At 45.1% G+C, this 21216-nt stretch overlaps 1 protein-coding gene across 3 annotated transcripts in view; it reads right to left on the bottom strand.

Annotated features, from left to right (window-relative positions):
- Window positions 1-21216, bottom strand: part of DHX40 (DEAH-box helicase 40) — a 266557-nt gene that overhangs the window by 125710 nt on the left and 119631 nt on the right. For all 3 annotated transcript variants that reach the window (XM_069226422.1, XM_069226423.1, XM_069226424.1), the window contains one exon: window positions 19795-19977. In XM_069226422.1, the coding sequence (XP_069082523.1) occupies window positions 19795-19977 (183 nt within the window). The remainder of the gene's footprint in view (window positions 1-19794; window positions 19978-21216) is intronic.

The following is a 21216-nucleotide window of genomic DNA, read 5'->3' as shown; positions in this document are numbered from 1 at the left end:
AATGTTAACAGTTACACGCATTCAAGAGAAAATATAAACATAGGTCCTCTGATATCAATTCATACCCATATGAGGGACCGGTTCACACACATGATTCACGGTTTCAGTTCTCAGCAATCTATACACATACTGATTAACGTGCTATTCTCTATCAGCCTCTATAATAGTTTGTAATCAGATTACTTGTCAAGCAGTTTCAGTATAAATCCATACCCCTCCCATTGCATCATTCCCTTTTCCTCTCATTTTTCAAATACAGAAATCTGGGCTTAGCACATCTTAGTAAGTCATTTACCCAATAGTCTGGACTGGGGGGCATTGTATGATCTGTAGTTTATTGAGATCAGTCAATCGGGTAATAACAAGGGCAGGTAAATACCGTCACTATAAGATTATTTCTTGTACTGCTTTATCACACCAAAATGCCAGTCGTGTGTATAAGTGCCCTGGGACACAATATGGAGACGTTCGGATAGGTTCACCCTATCCCAGGGGCGTCAAGTATGTCCTATATAGGTATTATATTCTATGCTAGAAAACTGTTCACCACCTCAAATTGATTCAAGTGAGCCAAATGCTTTTTTCCACATCGATGGATATTACCACTGCGAAAGGCTTATCACATTCTAAGGGCCATATGTACTAAAGCATTTTCGCGTAGACACAGAACGGGTAAAATCCTTTGGTACATCTGACCCTAAGTTCTTTCAAGCCAAGCATATGGAACACGTGCACCGTCCCACTATAAACCCATTCTGATCTGGCATTAAATGTAATTATCTATTGGCTAGTATTTTCCCAAGATTTTATAAGCTATGTTAAGCATCGATTGTGGGTGATAAGATTTCTTAACTGAGAGATATCGTTGTGGTTTCAACAATGATCTATTACTCCTTGCTGGTAGACTTTTCAATGCTAAGAAGGCCAATATGCCATATAAACTTAAGAAGGGAGTTCATGAGCTCATGGTGATTTCCTTCTTGCAATTCAGATTTAGACCTTTTGCACTGTCAGCTTCTGTCTGAAAATACTGCATCATAGCAGCTATGTCTGTGATGTTAATATACAGCTGTGAATAATACTGAACAAACTCCATAATAATTGTGTACAGTATTTGCACTAGTAGAGATACGTTATACTCCAATCGTGTTATAAGTGGGCTGTGTGTGGCAATCTTTCCCAGTCACGCTAACATTCTATTCGCTTTATCACCCTTTTCGTATGACCTTCCAAGATGCTCCCTAAAATGTACATACCTCAGTCTCTCTAGTTATTCCACATACTCTGCATTTCTCCCCAAGCACTCTCACTGGTGCTTCGAATTTCGTCTGTACCTTCTGATGCAGTATTTCCAGATAATTTCCTAGTCTGGTCATCTTATACTACAGTACCCTATAGAGTGTTTTAATACTGTGATCCCTCAGAACCACCTTAAAGGTCCCCATTCCATTAAAGTCATTCCCAACAGACCCTTAGTTTTCTACGAAGTAATGCTGTATTTCATTTTTAATAGCACTTCTTAATGCTGTGTCTTCCAGCGTTAATAGCTGCAGGCGCCATGAGAGCAGGACTGTGTATTCTGCACCATTCAAGAGTTACAAGCAGAGGGGTATTCAGGGTCTATGATCATGCCTAATGTTCATTCCGAATACAAGACTGTATGAACTCTGGTATGTAGGTCATAAAGATACACGCAACCAAACTCGCACATCTCTTGGGATGACGCAATTGTCACATGTCTACCAGGTTACATTCTGAGGACCATGTTCTGTGTGCTCTTGCCCAAATTATAGCAAGGGACCCCATTTGGAGTGGCTGCAGCATCTCTTTCGGGGGATCAACTATGCAATTAAAGTCTACTCCCCATACTGAAGGCGCTGGGACTTTAACCACCAAATGCGCTGTCACCCCATCCAGAAACACTATCTAGTATGTATTTGGTGCATAAGTACATACTAACATATATCACTGCCATCTTCAGGATCCAGGGTTACTGCCAGTGCAATTAAGAGGGTCTTTAGGCAGATCCAAATACCAGTGCACCTGGCATATTTTGGGTATTTAGTAGAAAGCAACTGATCCCTTCCTTTAAATTTAAATTTCTCTGTTTCTATTTTATCAAGATGTGTTTTCTGCAAGAATGTTAATGTACTCCCAGTTGCCTTAAATAACAATACATTTGGTATCTCATAAGTACTGTGCCCAGGCCCCTAATTCCATGTGGAGTGTATGTCCTAGTGCATTGTGGGTTTCAGGGGAAGTATCACAATCCACCTAGAACCAGAACCTCCTTCTTGGAAGAAAAACATCTTCCAATGTCCGAATTCAACACCACGTGGCAGGAGAGTGCACATCACGCGCTCTACAGCAGCACCCTTAGAGAAAGGCCATAGAGACTGATTAATCAATTGTTTCTCAGTGATGACAATATTACTGTTTTTCAACTGGTTTTGTGTATGTGATGCTGACCATCACATGGTTCTTACAGGAAAAGCACACGGATACTGTCGGATGGAGTGTCTGGATAAGAACACAACAATAAATAAACCTGGCATCAAAGATTATAAACATTAATTTCTGGATTACGCTAACCCTGTGTCAAAGTCAATACATAGATGTCTGTTAAATGTGTAAAGCTTGTATTACATCGCTGGCTTTTTCTCCAAGTTAATTTATATTTACATGCATAGCATTTACCTGTGCGTAGAATAAAATGTTTTCCCCAAGTAAAGTGGCAGCATTATTGAGTGCTATTAAAGTTTTTACTGAGTTCTGAGGTTCTAGCCAAGGGCACCTCCCGGAGTAAGCCCTGCCAAGTAAGGGACAAGTGATCCCTCACTTGCTATGCAAGGGCCAGGTTCTAAAGTGGTAAATTTAGTACTCTTGTTTCATTTGCAGTAAGTAAGGGTACCATAGGAAAGCAGAAGACAAGTGCTCCAATTTACATAACGGAAGACCATTAACTGGCAGGCCTTCCACAGACATTTGCAGGCAGGCATACTGTCTAAGCAGTATGGCCGAATTGACCTAACTGCAGGATGTATTTGCACTAAGAACATCTAAAGAGAAGGGCGTGGCCAACCATCATGGCCACGTGGATATAATCCACAAGCGCTTCACTGCATTTCTCCTCAGGCTCAAGGCTTCTGGCACCAGTGTCTCACAAATCGCTACATACTGACATGCTGGAGCAGTGAGGGCGCCGGGGATGCCGTGGGGGCCACCTTTTGTGTTCTAAGAAAGTTGGCGAGAATGCTGGCGTCCGCCTGAGGCCGCAGTGGGCCACGTGGCAGCTCGAGTTGCGGCCCCGCCGCTTTGCTTTACAGACACTTAACCCTGTAATCCCCAGACCTGACTCCTGACTCCCCTGATCGGTCCTCCGGGGTGGAAGAATTGTCCAAGAGGCAACGCCAATTTCTTTGAGTGGGCGGGTTGGGATCATGGGTAGGCAACAACCCCCCCTAGGTCTATGGGTATTGCACATGCAAATGTTAATGTATTGATTCCACGGTTTTAACCACTTTGTCATGGAATGCTAAACGCCTCATTTCTCCATCTAAACGACACAAACTCTGGAAATACCTACTTGACCAGAGATACAATATGGTGGCATTACAGCAAACACACCTTAAACGCAGTGATGAACAAAGACTTCGACACAAAGCTTACCCCTGGTATACAGACCCTTAGCAACCACCAAACGAAGCAACCACCTCATCCAATTGAACTCTGTAAGGCCATCAAGAACTTTTTCAAATGTACGAACCTCGGGATACAATATTTCCACCTCATTGAATGCCTTTAAGACGGTAATTAGGGGGACATATGCATATCCCTAACGTCCATTCTGATGAAGCAGTTTGCACAGGATAGAATAGCGCTTGAGACTGAGCTTCAGCTGGCGGAATGCGCACTTAAAGAAGCCTTACCTTATCTTTACAGAGGAAGGTCACAACATTACAGGGGAAACTAAACGCAATATACACAAATGGAGTGGAGTTGACTCTGCTGCGCCTTAACGAAACAACATATGACCAAGGAAATAAGGTAGACTCCCACCTTGTGCAGCACTTACAGGCCAAACGTGAGAAAGAGTACACTGGCCAGCTCAATCTGGAAACCTGCATGGTGGCCGCTACTGAGGAAGACAAGGCCCTGGCTCTCTGAGACTTTTATTCACAACTAAGGCCCTCATTATGACTTTGGCGGTCTCAAACCGAGACCGCCAAAGCTATTGGTGCCAGAAGACTGCCAGTGCTGGCAGTCTTCCTCCCGCCCTAATATGGTTACTGCTGGATTTTTGCCACATTTAGGGTGGAAATCCGGCAGCAGCCATGCTGGCAGACGAGGCACCTGGGCTGTGCTACCACCTGCACCCCCTCACCAGTAGGACGCCACCAGCTGTATTTTGATAAGACAGGCAGCCTGGGGGTGTCCTGCTGGCAGGGAACTGCTGGCAATAGCAGCGCCCCTTCCCGTTTCTCAGCCAGACTACCTCCTTGCCGGACCAGATAAATCAGGCGTCCGACAGGGGAGGGGGTGGTAGGGGATGGGGGTGCTGTGTGTGAATGTGTGGTGTCTGCGTGTGTGTACGTGTGTGTATGCATCTGTGAGTGTTGTGGTGTATGTGTGGTTGTATGCATGTGAGTGAGTGTGTCTATGTTAGTGTGTATGCATGTGAGTATGTGTGAGTGAATGAGTATGGATGAGTTGGAGTGAATGCGTGTATGGAAGTGGTGGTGCATGGGTGTATGCATGGTGCGTGTAGGTGTGTGTGCATGATTGCGGGTGGTGATGGATGGGGGACGGCTGTGATTCTAGGGGGATAGGGGTGGATGTTGGGGGGCGCTGTCATTCTGGGGTGTTGGAGGGGCGCTGTGATTCTAGGGGGGTGGTGGCACTGTGATTCTAGGGAGGGTTAGGTGATTGCTGAGGGTGGGGGGGGGGATGAGAACCTTCTACTGGTGACAGGAAATGAATTCCCTGTCACCGGTAGCCCTACCGGTGGTAGTGCCGTGAAAACCATGACGGTAGTCTGGCTCATAATACCACTGGCGGTCATGTATGGACCACAAGGTCAGAGATGCACATCTCCGAACAGGCGGTTCATACCGCCATGGTGGTATGAGTGGTGATGTGGCAGGTTGGCTGCGGCCAGCCCACCACACTCATAATGTGGCAGTATACACCGCCAGGGTCAAAATGAGGGCCTATATTCCTCCAAGCCCTCAGAGGAGGTTGCCAAGTCGAATTATCTAGCTGGTGTTATGCTGCCCCATGTAACAGCTGATCAAAACAAGATTTTGGGATGTCCCTGGGCTGAGGACGTTCAGGCAGCCAGTCACATTTTGCGATTCCCTAAAGGCCTTTGTACATAGGAAAAGGGTGTTTTGCATTTCTTAGCGGCCTGAAATTGCAATTCAGCCCATTAAGAAAAGCAAAAGGCCTTTGAACATCTGACCCTAACTCTTTTAGCTTGAAGCATGGCACAAGGCAGAGTTGCCCACTATATCCGCTTTTATTTGCCCTGTACTGAACCCCTGGCAGTCAGTGAGGGCAACACAATCCATCCAAGGATTCCCTTTGGGTCTGTGGAGCATAAGCACTGCATGTTCGCAGACCATGTCTTGTTATCCCTTTCTTCTCCACAAACCTCCATGCCTGCCCTACAAATCACACTAAAAGAATATGAAAAAGTGGCAGGTTTTCGTATTAACCTACACAAATCCATCCTCCTGAACCTGAGTCTTCCCACTAACGAGATGGAGGATCTAGCTGGGTCTGTTCCCTTTCAGTGGGCTTCAGAGTGGCCGATCTTTATAAAGGAAACTACCCTCCGCTCCTGCAACAACTTAAAGCAGAACTTAAGCGTTGTGCACCCATGTACATCTCCCAGCTCGGTCGCCTTAATGATATAGATGACTGTCTCACCAAGGTTTCTGTACTTTTTTTCAAGGGCTCCTCATTGAGACTGAACAGAACTTTTTCCCTTCCCTCCACTCCCTGATAATCTGATTCATTTGGCCAGATCGGAGGGCCCGGCTTCCCTACAAAGTGTTGAGAAGGCAGAGAGGCAATGGCGTGTTGGCCCTACCTGACTTCACACTATACTAAAAAGCTACATAATTTAGGGTGATTTCTGAATGGTCATTAAGAGAGTCAGACAAACACTGGCTCCACGTGGATGGAGCGGTGAGGGGTAGATACATCAGTGACGTCTTGTGGAAGCTAAAGTCAGACGGACCTCCCAATGCTCACATTAGCACCCCAACCAAGACAACCTTTAAAGTGTGGGACAAAGTGAACCGGTCTGCTGGTTGAGATACCTCCCCTCACCCTTCACCCCTATCCGTTTTAACCCAGCCTTTTGATCTATAGCGAGAAGGGGGCTACCTTACCATATCAGATCTATTCCACGGGTGGGACCTCCTCACCTCTGAAAACTGTCAGCAGGATTTAGCTCTTCCGAGGACTGAGAGATACCACTATATACAGCTAAAACACTGAGAACTCTAACCGGAGGTGAGGATAGCTGTCACTAGAGAACTCACCAACAGAACAGTTAGTCCGACAGGTGGGTGGGACAGGGGGCAGTGTGTCATTCCTATAGTCGCTACTGATTACTACCACACCCACAACTTGGCTGAGGTTACAAAAGGAAGAGAAACTGTGTCAGGCGGAGTTATATACCTTCCGCAGATGTGGCAGCATCCGCCTCCGGGAATGATGATTATGCCTTAAGACAGGTGGTAAAGGCAGCAATTCTGGATATTTCCAGCAAGCTTGCCGTGGCCAGATTTTTGGTTTGGAGAACTGAGAGCCACGAGTATAGTGAACGGTTGGGGCATCAATTGGCTGTCTGTGCCAGGAAAAAAGGGCCTTGCTTGCAGAAATTATAGAAGTATGAAATAGGGAATAGGGTAGTTTATGGTGATAGTGTTAGAGAGGTGTTTAGGGGTTACTATGAGAGGTTGTATAAAGCAGATGATGCTGGGGCGGAATATGCTGGGGCGGAATTCCCTGGGGCAGATCTACTTGACTTTTTGGAATCTATCCCTTTTGAAATCCTGGGGGAGACGGATTGGCAAATACTCGAAGCACCCGTTTCCCTGGAGGAGTTACAGGCTGCTATTAGGCCCCCCCCTCTTCAGGGAAGGATGTGGTGGCAGAAAAAAGTCCGCTGGAAATCTGAAAAACTTTCTTCTCTGGTTTACAATTGGATTTAGTGTTTACTTTCCGTCAGATACCGAAGGGGTGTGCCCCACAAGAATCCTGGGCCTCAGCCGACATCATAATTATTCCCAAAAAGGGCAAGCCACCAGATAATCCTGGGTCTTATCGTCCTATTACACTCATCAATAGTGATACCAAATTGCACTCCAAAATTTTTGCCACGCAGCTGAGCTCAATTACTAGCAAGTTAGTGAGGCTATGGCAGCACAGCTTTATCCCTGGGAGGGATACCACTGATCATATTCGCCATGTGATAACCCTTTTTGATGCAGTGACAGTGTCAGGCTCTCCATGGCTCTAATCCTCCTTGATGCAGAAAAGGCCTTCGAAAGGGTCACCTGGGTCTACCTATGGTATATCATGGAGCAGTATGGTACTGGTGCTGGATATATTAGGGCCTTGCAGGCTTTATACCAAAGCCCAAGTGCCAGGGTGCTTTGGGAGGGGGGCAGTCTAGTGTGATATGGATTCAAAGAGGCACTAGGCAGGGGTGTCCCTGCTGCCATTTGCATTGTACATTGATCTGTTTATACGGAAACTTGTAGTGGCTCCAGTGATAACCCCTATGCAATACCACGGTTGGGATACTAAAGGTCTTGCTTATGCGGATGATGTAGCTGTGGTCACCCCTAAACCTGCAAAAGCATTAGCCCAGTTAGAGGGAGAGTGCAGGCATTTGGACAGTTTTCTGGCTATTTGCTTAATCAGAATAAGACCCAGATGGTATGCAATAATTTAGTTGGGTTGAGTGACGATAGGGTATCAATGGAAGCAACCTATCTGGGTGTCACTATTACGGCAGATGTGGATAAGCTGGTGGAAATGAATCTCGCGCAGATATTGAAACAGGCAGGCAGTAACTTAAATGGCCTGAACAATCTGCAGGTTTCTATTATTGGGCGGTGTCACATCATTAAGATAATCTTGTTGCCTAAACTACTTATTTTTTTTCGTGCTATCCCACTTGAGATTAAAAATGGCAGGCTCCAGGCCAGGAGTAGAGTGACAACACAGTTTATTTGGGCCTATTCTAAGCCTAGACGAGCACTTAGGTATTTAACTCTACCTTGGGAGCAAGGGGGCTGGGCTGTTCCAAATTCTAAGTTATACTACTGGGTTGCAACACTCCATATATGGGGCTCCTTTTTAGGGAGTCGGGAGGGTAGCAGTATATACGAGCTTCCACTGGGGAATGTGGCTAGAGGGAGTCTGTGGGGACAGTTGGAACCCAGTTACTTAAAAAAAGGTCAGGTTTAAGACATTACAGGCGGCCCCCACAAGGTTTGGACTCCGATTTGTAAGAAGCTGGGACTGTGGTGCTTTCATTATTATTTACTAATCTGGAACAATCCACTTTTACCAGACATTTTCAGGGGATTGGAATTGTCTCTTTTGAAACTCTACAGGACAATTTTGGGATTCTCCTTAAGGATTTTTTTAAAGTTCTTACAGATAAGGGACTTGTTGAGTAGAAAGGAGGGTGGGATTAGTGGTTTCCAGGAGAGTGGAATGTTAGATTATCTGATTGGGGAGAATCCTGCTCTATGAGTCAGCTTTATCATATCTGAGTTCATACATGGCGGGTGACTTAGGTTAATACACTGAGAAGTGGGACAGTGTGTTAGGGGCATCGAACAGGCTTTCTTTGACTCACAGGAACTTGGGTGCATAATCTTAATTTCATCTAAATTACAGGTACAACATTATAAAACCATTTTCAATCTGTGCCATACTCCCCGGAAAATTGCTAGCTGGGGTAGGACTGATGATATTTCTTGTCCCAGGTGTCAATATTTAAAGGCCGATGCCTCCGACATGTTTGGTGGTTGGCGGGGCCTGAAATCCTTTTAGGGGGAAGATTGCAAAGTTCTTGTATGCGAGTCTCAAGTTCAATATTGATCTGAACCCACATCTTATTCTGTTGGGAATTGGTAATGATAGGGTACCTGCGGAAGCACAAAGATTTACATTTATAGCCATGGCTGTGGACGTCTCTGTATAGCCTCTTTTGGGCTTGATAAGGATCCCCCTACGTTCCAGCAATGGTTTTCCCGACTCCTGGCTAATTTTAATCTTGAAAGAGGGATTTATGACAAGAGCGGCCCGCAGGACGCTTAAAAGGGTAAAGAGATTTGGACGCCGTTCTGGGATTGGCACCGGAGTTTGGTAGCCTGAATGAGTATGGTTAAACATTAGTCTGGCCTGAGCAGGATTAGTAGGGACGGAAGGAGCAGCTATAGAATTTGAATTCCAGGCTATTGAAGTCATAGTCTAAATACAGATGATGGCGGGGCACGCTCTCCAGTATAAAGGTCGGGAACATGCTAGTAAGGACAGTGCACTGTCAGGAACACAAAGGGGGTCATTCTGACCCTGGCGGCCGGTGACCGCCAGGGTCACCGACCACGGGAGCACCGCCAACAGGCTGGCGGTGCTCCCAAGGGCATTCTGACCGCGGCGGTTCAGCCGCGGCCAGAAAGGGTAAACCGGCGGTCTCCCGCCGGTTTACCACTGCCCTTGTAAATCCTCCATGGCGGCGGAGCGCGCTCCGCCGCCATGGGGATTCTGACACCCCCTACCGCCATCCAGTTCCTGGCGGGTCTCCCGCCAGGAACAGGATGGCGGTAAGGGGTGCCGCGGGCCCCTGGGGGCCCCTGCAGTGCCCATGCCAATGGCATGGGCACTGCAGGGGCCCCCGTAAGAGGGCCCCACAAAGTATTTCAGTGTCTGCAAAGCAGACACTGAAATACGCGACGGGTGCAACTGCACCCGTCGCACCTTCCCACTACGCCGGCTCCATTCGGAGCCGGCGTCCTCGTGGGAAGGTCGATTTGCCCTGGGCTGGCGGGCGGCCTTTTGGCGGCCGCCCGCCAGCCCAGGGCAAATCTCAAAATACCCTCAGCGGTCTTGTGACCGCGGAGCGGTATTTTGACGGGGGAACATTGGCGGGCGGCCTCCGCCGCCCGCCAATGTTAGAATGACCCCCAAAGTGTAGTTGGGATGGTCATAAGTGGTAAAGGGGAGGTTGCTATCGTCTATGATATTTTTGCTGTTTGATGAATTGCTATGATGCTGTAAATGTTCTGCTTTTGTTTTTTCCCCAAAAAATAAAATTATTAAAAATAAAAAAAAAATCAGGGGCCAGTGTCTGATTGGATGGCCCCTTTTAGAAGCATCCCTCAATATTCTGGGCAGGCAGTTCGTTTCTAGGCTACAGTTGGTGCAGCATATCCAGTCCGACTCAAATAGGTCTTAGCATTTATGTGGCCTGGCCGCAGGCTAGCTACCTGCTTGGATAAAGGAGGCCACCACCAAAAATACAGGACAGCTGTTGTAGTCATCGGTCTCCATAAGTTCCACGTGCGTCAGCTGTAATGAGGAGTGCATCATGAGCACCTGTTCACATCTATCCATCAGTCTATATTTATTTACGCATGTTGTTGCCTTAATAAGGTTGTGCTATTACGGCACACTCACCTTCATCCTGGGCATTAGCAACCCTGGTTTCCACATACTGGGATCATAGCAATATCAATCAATGATTACACCTTTCCTCTAACTAAACAGAGCTGCGCTGATACCCTCCAGTGGCAGGGCACTTCTAGTGGTGCTGGCCGACAAAGGTGATTGTGTGCCTCTTGAAGATATTCCGCTCCTTCCTGCAGCTGTCGGTATGCCATTCCACAGCTGTTGTTACATTCATCTTGTCCTTGATGGCCTCCCAAAGACCACAGGGCACACATGAGGTGGTAATCATCATGGTCCGGCTAAACAAATGGTCCTATGCCTTCCAGTGCTAATGAGAGGGAGTCTGACCCTGATTCCTTGAATGCATTCACTTTCTGTCCTTGAAGGCAGGCACTGTTAACCACTGACCGCAAAGGGGAACGAGGCAAGCAGCCACATCTTCAGAATTGTCCTTTGTGCATTGGGCAGCTGGATTCGTTAGGGGTACGACTGTAGCCTGGGACACAAAGTTAGGGTGCTTCAGGTAGTTTACTTCCCATCTCCTGTGCTCAAGGAGTGAGTTCTGTATTTGGTTGTGGTTTTTACATCTATGCTTGTGTTGCACACATGCAATGGAAGGATTTCAATCGAGCAGTTACACAAACACTATAAAGCAGTACTAGCACTGTCTCTGCATGTTCACACTCAATCAGCTCTAAACTCTTGGTGATATGACTGCATCGAAGGGACACATGTGGTAATTAAATTCTGCATGTCAGTCATTAGCACACATTTCTTTACTATGCATGTTTTCCAACACATTGTATTATATCATGAAACTTTACAGTTCAATATATTTTCACTTAAAAAAAACAAAGGTTACAGGGACGTCAGTCAGGCTCCGATTTTAACCATACCAAACCACAGAAATTCACCAGTTATAGTTAGAGTTGCCTCAAGTAACTATAACTCGTGCCCTAGGTAACTGTAACTCGCGCCCCACTATGCATAGTTATTTCGTCAAAACTTTTACTGCAAATATTACATTGATATTTTCAATTATGTTATGAAAGATGGCATGATTTCCATAATTTGTGGGGTTATTTGCAGTGCATGGCGAGGGCCTTGGCTTTTAAAGTGAATTTCGATGTTTTTTAAAATTCTATTTCCTAACTATAACGTCCCTCTAACCTTTGTTTTCTTCAGGGAATTTCTTTTTTTAAATTTTTTTAAGCGTATAGTAATTTTAATTACTATACGTTAAACCAACGACTTTTGGCTGTGCGCAGCAGTGGTTGGCCACAACCCCCTAAAAGCACCAAGTCTTACACCGTGCACAGCCTTCACCCGTGCACAGGGGAGGTTGTCCGCGAGACCTGGCATGCAGTCAGTCCCTGTGGCCAACACCTCTTAACCCAAAACCATGTTGTGCATAGCGCTTTGTCCGTGAGTGTAGGGAGTTGGCCGCGGCTTCTCTGGGTGTGAGAAGGTGTATTTTGGGGTGAGAGTGGCTGTCAGATTGTCTGTGGGTGTGAAAATGCATACATCAGTGTTTTACTGGGTGTCACAGTGTGGGCGTGGGTCTGTGAGTGGGTGCATCAGGGTGTCAGTGGGTCTATGAGTGGGTGTGTGATGGTCTGAATATGTCTGAGTGGGTGCATAGTTGTCTGAGTGGGTGTCTGCGGGTCTGGGGCTGTGAGCGAGTGCATGAGGGTCTGAGTGGGTCTGTGAGTAGGACTGAGTGGGTTTGTAAGTGTCTGGGTATGTGAGTAGGAGAATTGATTGAAAGAGAAACAGAGAGAAAGAAAGTGAGAGGGAAGGAGAGAGAAGAACTTTTTAGGCTTTGATGTCTGATATACTTAGAATGAGAAATATGTATCTGATTAAAAATAAAAAATGTATTTGTTTTTTTTCTCTTTCAAATATAGTATTTTTTTTTTTATTAAAAGAAATATGGTAATGAGTCCAGCTGGACTCGAACCTCCGTAGCTCAGTGTGAAGGTCTGGAGAGTTTATTAGCCCTCAAGCCCAATAAGTCTGCGAAGAGGGGGGCTGATGCTCCAACAAAGGATATAAAGACCTTCTTTGCCCCTGCAAGTAGGGAGTCTCAGGTATATTCCCCAAGGAGGTCCCACCCAGAGCCAATCACACCCGCAATTTCTGCCCCACCCATAGATCATTCACAAGTGAGGGTGCCAACTCTGCAAGTGGTCATAGTACCCCCCATAGAGTGCTTCAACCGCTTTACACCACTTGTGCCCCTTCGGACCACCAATAATGATGACAACATATTTAAGGGAACAGAGGAGATATCAAACCAGATAGGCAACCGGGGGGAAGACCCTGTTGGGTCCCGGCTAACTAAATTAAGGGATGAGATTGTGACCCTAAGGGAGTACATGACAACTTTGAGTAGCATGATACACAAGAAACTGGATGGCATAACCGCCATAATTGGAAATATAAGGAAAGCGCCCCCTGCGTTTGAGCTCAGTCTTCTAGATTCACAAACAGAGTCAAGTGAAATCCACCTTTTAGGAAAGCGCAAGGAAGAGAGTCAACATGGCGCTATTAAGTAGTAAAGAGAAACTATGTGTAGCCCCAGACGTAGCTAATACAAGACTAAGTAATATCAATACAATGGGAGGGGCCAGACAAGATGTGCACTCAAGAAAAGAGTATCTGGGAACTAGGTATATAGACTCTTCTCGGAAACCTCCCCAGACCCATACTAGTGTCAGACAGTATGATCTATATTTGATGAATATTCCAAAGTTAACTCATGGCCACAAAGAATCAGGAGATTCACTCAAAAACACTCCTTTTATAGGACTGACATTGAACAGCCAGACTCTAGTAAAGGGACTATTAGCGCTGGAGCAAAGACCAAGACCTGGCATTCAGTCCCAAATCAGCCTTACTCATTCTAACCCCCCCCCCCCCCCCCCCCCTCAATTGCCAATCTTTTCAGTAGGGGAAGACATGGCACTACATTTCTCCCAAAATACACACTGTTTTGATCTGGAACCAAGGGGAGACATTTCAAGTCTGGATTGACTAAAAGCCCCTCACACAAATGAAATGGGAAATGGTCTGCTGGCCAAAACAATTGTGGAGTCTTGTGAATTAACTAGCTCCTTACCTGGCCGTGCAGAAGTGGAGGAAATAGTGCATTACAATACCCCTAGTGGACACCAGGCTGGGTGGGTTAGGGAAGTAATCATCGCTCCCACCAGGGGCATGGAGGGGATGTTGGATTTAGGAGGCCACGATGATTCTTTAATCAAACTTTTATCCTGGAACGTGGCAGGTTTGCGATCTAAAACAACCAACCCTGAGTGGTGCAGCTTCATAAGCCAGCACCAAGTCATCCAGCTCCAGGAAACATGGGCACCCCTAGCGACCCACAGACCAGGATACTTGACCTTCCAGAAGGTTGCTCTCCCTTTTTCATCTGGGAGAGCATCGGGGGGGGGGCTAATAATCTGGCTGAAGCAAGACTTGTTCCCAAAGGCAAAAGAGCTATCTTGCCTCACCAGCGATATACTGGCAGTGGAGTTGGAAATCAGGAATTCAAGGGGAATACACCCGGATAGTGATTGTAAATATCTATATTAGACCTGGGCCACGAAACATACAGATTGCTATGCTGAACCTTCTTTCGGACTTTCTGAGTCAGCTGCCAGGGGGAGTAGGCTTGATTGTAGCAGGGGATTGCAACATGCAACTAAGTTTCAATTATGATTTCTCTCGAGAAGGAATCCAGTATGCAGACCCTTGGGATAGACCAGGCCCGGGTTAGGAAACAATAAAGCAAGCAGGGAGAGCGGTAGTTGCATTAGAGAATTTAATAAATAACATGGGACTAAGGCTAGTGAATGAGAATACCAAGTCGGACACTCCGGCAATGCCTATGTATAAAAAAGGAACTTATGCGAGTTTCCTGGACTACATTTTTGTTGATGATACTCTTGGCACTCCCTTAGTGACATGGTAGTTGTCCCTGGGGTTGATAGCGACCATCAAGCCCTCCGTGCAGTTTTTATATCCTCTACATTCAATAGCAGTAATCTGTCCCAATGGGTGATGGGCAATAATGTAAAGGTGACTAATGACTACAAGAATGTAAGATGGGTAGCGGTGGCAGATGACATGAAGTTCCAAGTTGTAATCTATGACGTAGTTAAAACGACTCTATTCCCCCTGAAGTATATTGATTTTTTATTAGTGGACCTCATTAATTTGCACTGCTCCTTGGTCGTCTGAGACCTCTCTTTCTGGTAGTGAGAGGAAGAGGGAAAACTACGGATACATCGTTAAGGTGGTTCTCTAGTTCCTGCTGCCAGGCCAAATTACAGCTCTTGAGGGCGCTTCAAAAAGGGAACTGTTCGGAGACAAGAGTAGCAAGGACCTCATATAAAAAAAACTTTAAAAATAGCTAAAAATGATTGGGAAACTAATAAATGGAACTCCCTGGTTGGCCCTCTCCAAGAGGGAGATACAAAATTGTTTTGGAAATTGGTGGCAGAAAAGAAAGATCCCCAGAAAGATGAGAATGACTCAGTAATCCAGCCAGCAAGTTGGGTGTCATATTTTGAGAATCTCTACAGGATAGATTCTAATAGATGCAACAGCGAATCCCAGTCATCATCTGTAGAGTTCTGCACTTCCCCAAACTCAACTTCTAGAAATACAAATCTGCCAACTTTTGGTTTAGGCCATTTCTCCTTGGAAGAAACCTCCCTGGCTCTCCAATCACTGCTCAAAGGGAAGGCTCCAGGCTCAGATGGCATCCAAGGCGATCTGTACCTATCACGACCTGGAATTTGGTTGCTGTATTTAAATACTCTTAGCAATGCCATCTTGAGGGGTAGCGATCTTCCCCCTACATGGCGAGGAGCAACAATAGTCCCCATTTACAAAAAGGGGGCTAGAGAACTACCAGCCAACTATAGACCAATAAGTCTAACTGATGTGAGCCAGAAGGTATTTTGTAAGCAGGTTCTGGCTAGATTGCATTCTTGGATTGACGACTCCCAGACCTTCAGGCAGGATTTAGGAAAGGGGTCAGTACAATAGATCAGGTATTCAGATTTAAACTTCTTTGTGTGAAATACCTGAGCCTAAAAAAGGACCACTTGTATGTTGCTTTTATTGACCTAAAGACTGCATTTGATTGGGTCCCTCATGATTTGTTATGGAATGTCTTGGCGTCTTATAATCTCAATAGTGAACTGCTGAGACTGATAAAACATCTCCATGAGGGAACCTACGCTCAGGTTCGATGGTCACAGGGTGGTGACTTGACAGCTGCCATCCCCATCGTAAAAGGGGTCAGACAGAGGTGTGTATTGGCCCCCACCCTGTTTAGCCTCTATATCAATGGGGCAGTAGACCAGCTTATGCGATGTAATCATGATGCCCCTAAGTTAGCAGGAGTGCCGGTTCCGATCCTTATGTTTGCAGATGACACCATACTGATGTCAAGAACCCCATTGGGTCTTCAAAATGAATTAGATGCTTTTGCCAGGTTCTGCGTGAAGAGGGGCCTTAAAAAAAATGCAGATAAGACCAAGATTATGGCTCTAAACCCGCAAAAGACCTTTAGGGGGAAAATTACCATTGGTGACCAACCTGTAGAACGGGTTAGTCAAGTCGACTACCTGGGGATCAGACTTTCGGATGATCAACAATGGACGGCACAAATTGGAAAGAGTGTCTCTCTTCTTTCAACAGCGATCAGCAGTGATAGGAAGGAAAATCAAAAACTCTATGGGAGTGCAAATTTCACCGGCTATCACTGTAAATGAGGCTGCGGCAGTGATGCTGCAATTTATGGTGCCGAGCTCCGGGGCCATTGTAACTCTAGGAACCTGACACTGGTCGAAAACCGGTTTATACGCTTTTTGTTGCGTTTACCGATGAGTACACCTCTTATCCCTCTTAGATTTGATTTAGCGCTCAATAAGATCCATAATGAAATTGCTTTGAGACCACTTATATATTGGGTGTGCCTTTGGACTTCTGATCATTTGGCTCCTTACCAAGTAGCTGTAGCAGAGTTACTAGCTCTTGATGACGCACTGTCAATCCCTTGGTTCAAATTCATCAGAGATATGTGTCATTATATCAAAATGGAGGAGGTTTGGAGAGTTCCTTGCGATGTAACAAAAGAAGTGATACCACGCATAAAGCGTTGTTTATTGGGAGATGGTCTTGACGTAGATAGGGTCTCGTCAGGGGCAGGGCAGTAGGACAGTCCAATTTTTAGATCATAAATGCTCGCCAAAGTTTGAAACCTATATGGATAATGTAAAACCACCCTATATTAAAAGTCTCTTTATCAAATTCAGACTAGGGATTCTACCGCTAAAGTCGTTTACTTCGGGGTGGAATAAGGCTGATTGCACTCCGGGCTTTTGTCAATTCTGCCCAACGCAACCTGAGACCCTGGCACATTTTGTTTTCTTTTGCCCCAGATACTTGATTCCTAGGAGGAAGTGGATTATTCCCTTACGTAGACTGCTTGGAATAAGAAATTATAGGGCATCTCTCTGTATACTGATAAGCGACATAAGTGATAAGGTAGTCTTTGCAGTTGTGAGGTACCTCCAATGTGCCTGGGGAGTAAGATCTAGAGAATCCCCATTTGATTGACTTATAAATCTACAAAGATACTCAGTCGATTGTTGATTAGCCAATATGATATAGGCAGATAGGCTTTTAACTGTGTGATCTCATTGATTGTTCTTAACTAATTTTATCTCTTATGATTTAATGTATATATGTATTTATTATCTTGCTATTGTTTTAGGGCCTTGTTGGTTTATTAATCGCGTGGTATTTTTATTTTTTTGCTAAGCCTTCTTCTAAGACTAATGATACATGTATTTATTTTCTTGAATGCTTTTATGGCTTTTAGCTGAATTAAAGATATTATTGATTGAATTAATAAAATTCCTTTACAGGTTATTTAGGGCTCTTAATTTTTAATTTAAAAAAAAATTAAAAATAAAAATAAAATGCCCTTTACGGGCTACCTGGCACTGCAGGGAAAGCCTTATGGCTTCCCTTGCAGTGTCAATGCTTCAGCAAGCATAGAGCTACTGTGACAGCAGCTCTGTGCTTGCTGAAGCATTTCATCTCTGTCCCCTGCATGAGTGCAGGGGACAGAGATGAAAGCTCTGCTGTTTGACAGCGGGACCTGCTTCAGTGATCCCGCTGTCAAACAGCAGAGTGTTTGCTGTGGCTTGGCTGCAGCAAACAGCTATGTCCCAGGGGTGGGCAGCCCCGGGACATAGCAGGAACCATCCCCAGGGCCATCTGTGCCTCCACGAGGGGGACTCTGTTGACCCCCTCCAACGTGAAGATAGCCCGGGGTGGTGGTCCCCAGGGCTAACTGGAGGGCTGCATTAAACTAACGAAGCGTGGGAGACCGCACTTCATTTTTGTTTTTAATTTTACGAGCAGATTTGCGGATCCACCGTGTCTCCGCTTGTAAAATAAAAAAAATGCTTTTTAGCTCTGGTGGGGTCCTCACCACCAGAGCTAAGGGGTCAGGGTGTTTGCACCCTAGCCTTTTATTTTGGGAGTCGCTAAAATCGAGTCCCAAGATGGATGACAACACTTCAACTGCTTCTGTTGTTGAAGTGTTATCAGGCAATCAGATTTCGGCATGAGATCGTTATGGATCGCGAATCCTTCGCGTCCCTAGATATACAAATTTGTTTTCCCCTTCATTTCTCAAAAGTCTCTGAACTGAATTACACCAAAACAAACAAGCACTCTGTCTGGACCACGCCCTACCTTTCTACCAAATTTGGTGTAATTCCATCCAGTAGTTTTTGAGCTATCACTGTTCAAAATCTCTATGGAAAATGAATGGGGAAAGTTTTGGGACCCCCCTTTTTTTCTCAGCCCCACCCCCCTGAACGGATCTCCCCAAAACTTTCCAGGCAGCAGCTGACAGGACTGGCAAGGTTTTTGGGAAGTTTTGTAATAATTTGCCAAGCGCGGCCAAAGATATAGACAAGCAAAAAAAATGCTTTTTATTTAGAAACTAGGTCCTAACTATAACTACTGCCACTAAGTGATATATATATATGAATATAGCTATATCTACAGTATATGTGTGTGTGCTCATGTGTGTGTGTGCGTGTGTAAATATATATAAAAATATTTGGTGTAACTCAGTTCAGCTGTTTTTTGTGTATTACTTCCCACAATTTCCTGTGGTGTGGGGATCAACATGGGAAAACAATGTTTTGGGACGCACACACATATTATGTAACAAAAAATAAAACTTTCCTGCGTGGTAAACACCTGCATCGTAAAGTACCTAAAAACGGCCTACATGGCACTTACCTGTGGGGTAAAGACTGCATGGTAACAGATGCGTTGTAAAGTTTACATAACGTAAATTCTGAATTACAGAATTCCCTGCCCTTTTACTGCAAGACTAAATGCAAACTATATCTGCAGTACACAAACAATTCCTAGCTAGAATTTGGCTGGGTTTTGCATTGCAGGGCAATTGTATTGATGATTTTATCTCTAATCGGGCATTGAACATCAGAGATTAGTTTGAAGAGAGAGAAAAACACTCCCGGTTAAAGGAGATTACCATAAAAATTAAAACGCTTCTTCAACCTGCATTTTTCATATTGTATTAGCTCAATATCTAAATACTTGTTATCTGGCGACATTTCAGAAATAACATGCCACGGCAGTGGACTGTTTCTTACAAAACAATTCAAGAACAAAATTCAATACTTGTGAATGACAAGCTAAATGGATTACTTTGTTATATTCCCATGATTTGAGCTTTTCCAAGCATTCAGATGTCAAGACAGCATATTATCCTAAAACTGTTTTGTTTAATAAACAACCTGTAAAGTTTAATACATACTGGAGCGCTTATTGCTGTTGTAAATCAGTAAGCAAGGATCTGTGATTGTAGTTCAGTAGTGTGTAAACTGTAATCTATTATCTGCTGTACACGCAGAAATGTATCTTTTCGTTTCAAAGGTTAAATCTGAAGGAATTATGGAAATTCAAGTCTCTCTTTTAAAAAGGCGCGCTACATACTTGAAATAAGTCAGTTATCTAACTTACTGAATGACGTTGTGTATTTCCAGACACTTCAGTGTGAGGATCACAGAGGTCAAGCTTGTTCGCTTAATCTCAGGCACCATGTGCTCAGGCATGCACTGGTCCCAGAAGTCCTTGCTGTAAATCCGGTAGCACACCCCTGCAGAGGTACGACCAGCTCGCCCGGTGCGTTGCACTGCTTCGCTCCTCCAATATGAAACAGAAATGTGACACTATTATTTAGCTCAAAACAAATGGCCTCTAGGCAGAGCTAGCAGAAACAGCACCATCAATTCAGCATTAAGTAACTTAGGGTTAGCAGCAGTAAAAGCTGGAGCAAAAGATCTGGCAGGCACTATGGGCCTGATTACAACTTTGGAGGAAGGTGTAAATCCGTCCCAAATGTGACGGATAAATCACCAGCCGTATTACGAGTCCATTATATCCTATGGAACTTGTAATACGGCTGGTGGTAAATCCGTCACATTTGGGACGGATTAATACCTCCTCCAAAATTGTAATCAGGCCCTAAATGTTTTGGGATTATTCACAGGGCTTTTTTGGGCTTATGGAAGGAAGATACCAATCGAGTACAGGCTTGGGAAACAGGAGGGTTTTAGGGACTCTACCAAAGATATTCAGGGATGGACTAGTACTGAAAACAGTGTTAGGACCAAATTTATTCCCTTGGCTTAGAAAACCCATTCCATGCTGCCCATGCACATTTCCCCAACTACCCTTTGTTTTTCCGCCAGTAAGATGAACAATCATGCAGGGCAACTGGAGGTACCCCATGGCAACATCAGAGCTGTGGCCTGGTATCAGGGAATACATAAAATGGACCCCATTTCTGAGTGGAGGTGGCTACTGCCCCTCAGCCCAAGCTGTGAGTTGAATGGTGGTTAGTGCTAAGAGATTATAGTCCATGGGCACAAGCCTTTTTCCCTGTACCAGTGCAGCAAGACTACCAGTAAAGATCTGTCCAGTCCCCGTAACTTGTGTCTCTTGTCTCATCGTGTCAGGTACATGCAAGAGGGATATATGTTTGGGCTAAGTTGTTCACGGGTGGACTAGTGAATGGTGCACGCTGCACAAGATGATGGTTGTGTTGCTGTAAACTGGCTTTGTCTATCTCAGACCTATCAACCTCAACAGCCTTCAGGCTCCAACTCCAAAACTGTGTAACAAAAGAAAGAACAGCATATTTGACCCATCGTCATCTCTGGTGAAGCCACAGTAATATGCCACAGCTTTGAGCCCATGTTTGCACTTTATGATGCTCTTTATCCTACCATCGTGCACAGTCATTTATCACTCATTGTATGGTATATGTGATGGTAGACTGTACAGAAGAATGTTCTGTGTCAGGACAAGGGTAGATTTTATGCATTAAACTCTCCATTTGTTGCTCAGCAGCCAAGAAAAACGCCAATATTTCAAAAACAT

This window comes from Pleurodeles waltl, chromosome 3_1 (genome assembly GCF_031143425.1).
Source record: "Pleurodeles waltl isolate 20211129_DDA chromosome 3_1, aPleWal1.hap1.20221129, whole genome shotgun sequence".
Taxonomy (NCBI): Eukaryota; Metazoa; Chordata; class Amphibia; order Caudata; family Salamandridae; genus Pleurodeles; species Pleurodeles waltl.
Note: the sequence above shows the minus strand (reverse complement) of the source record. Positions and strands in the feature narration are given on the sequence as shown.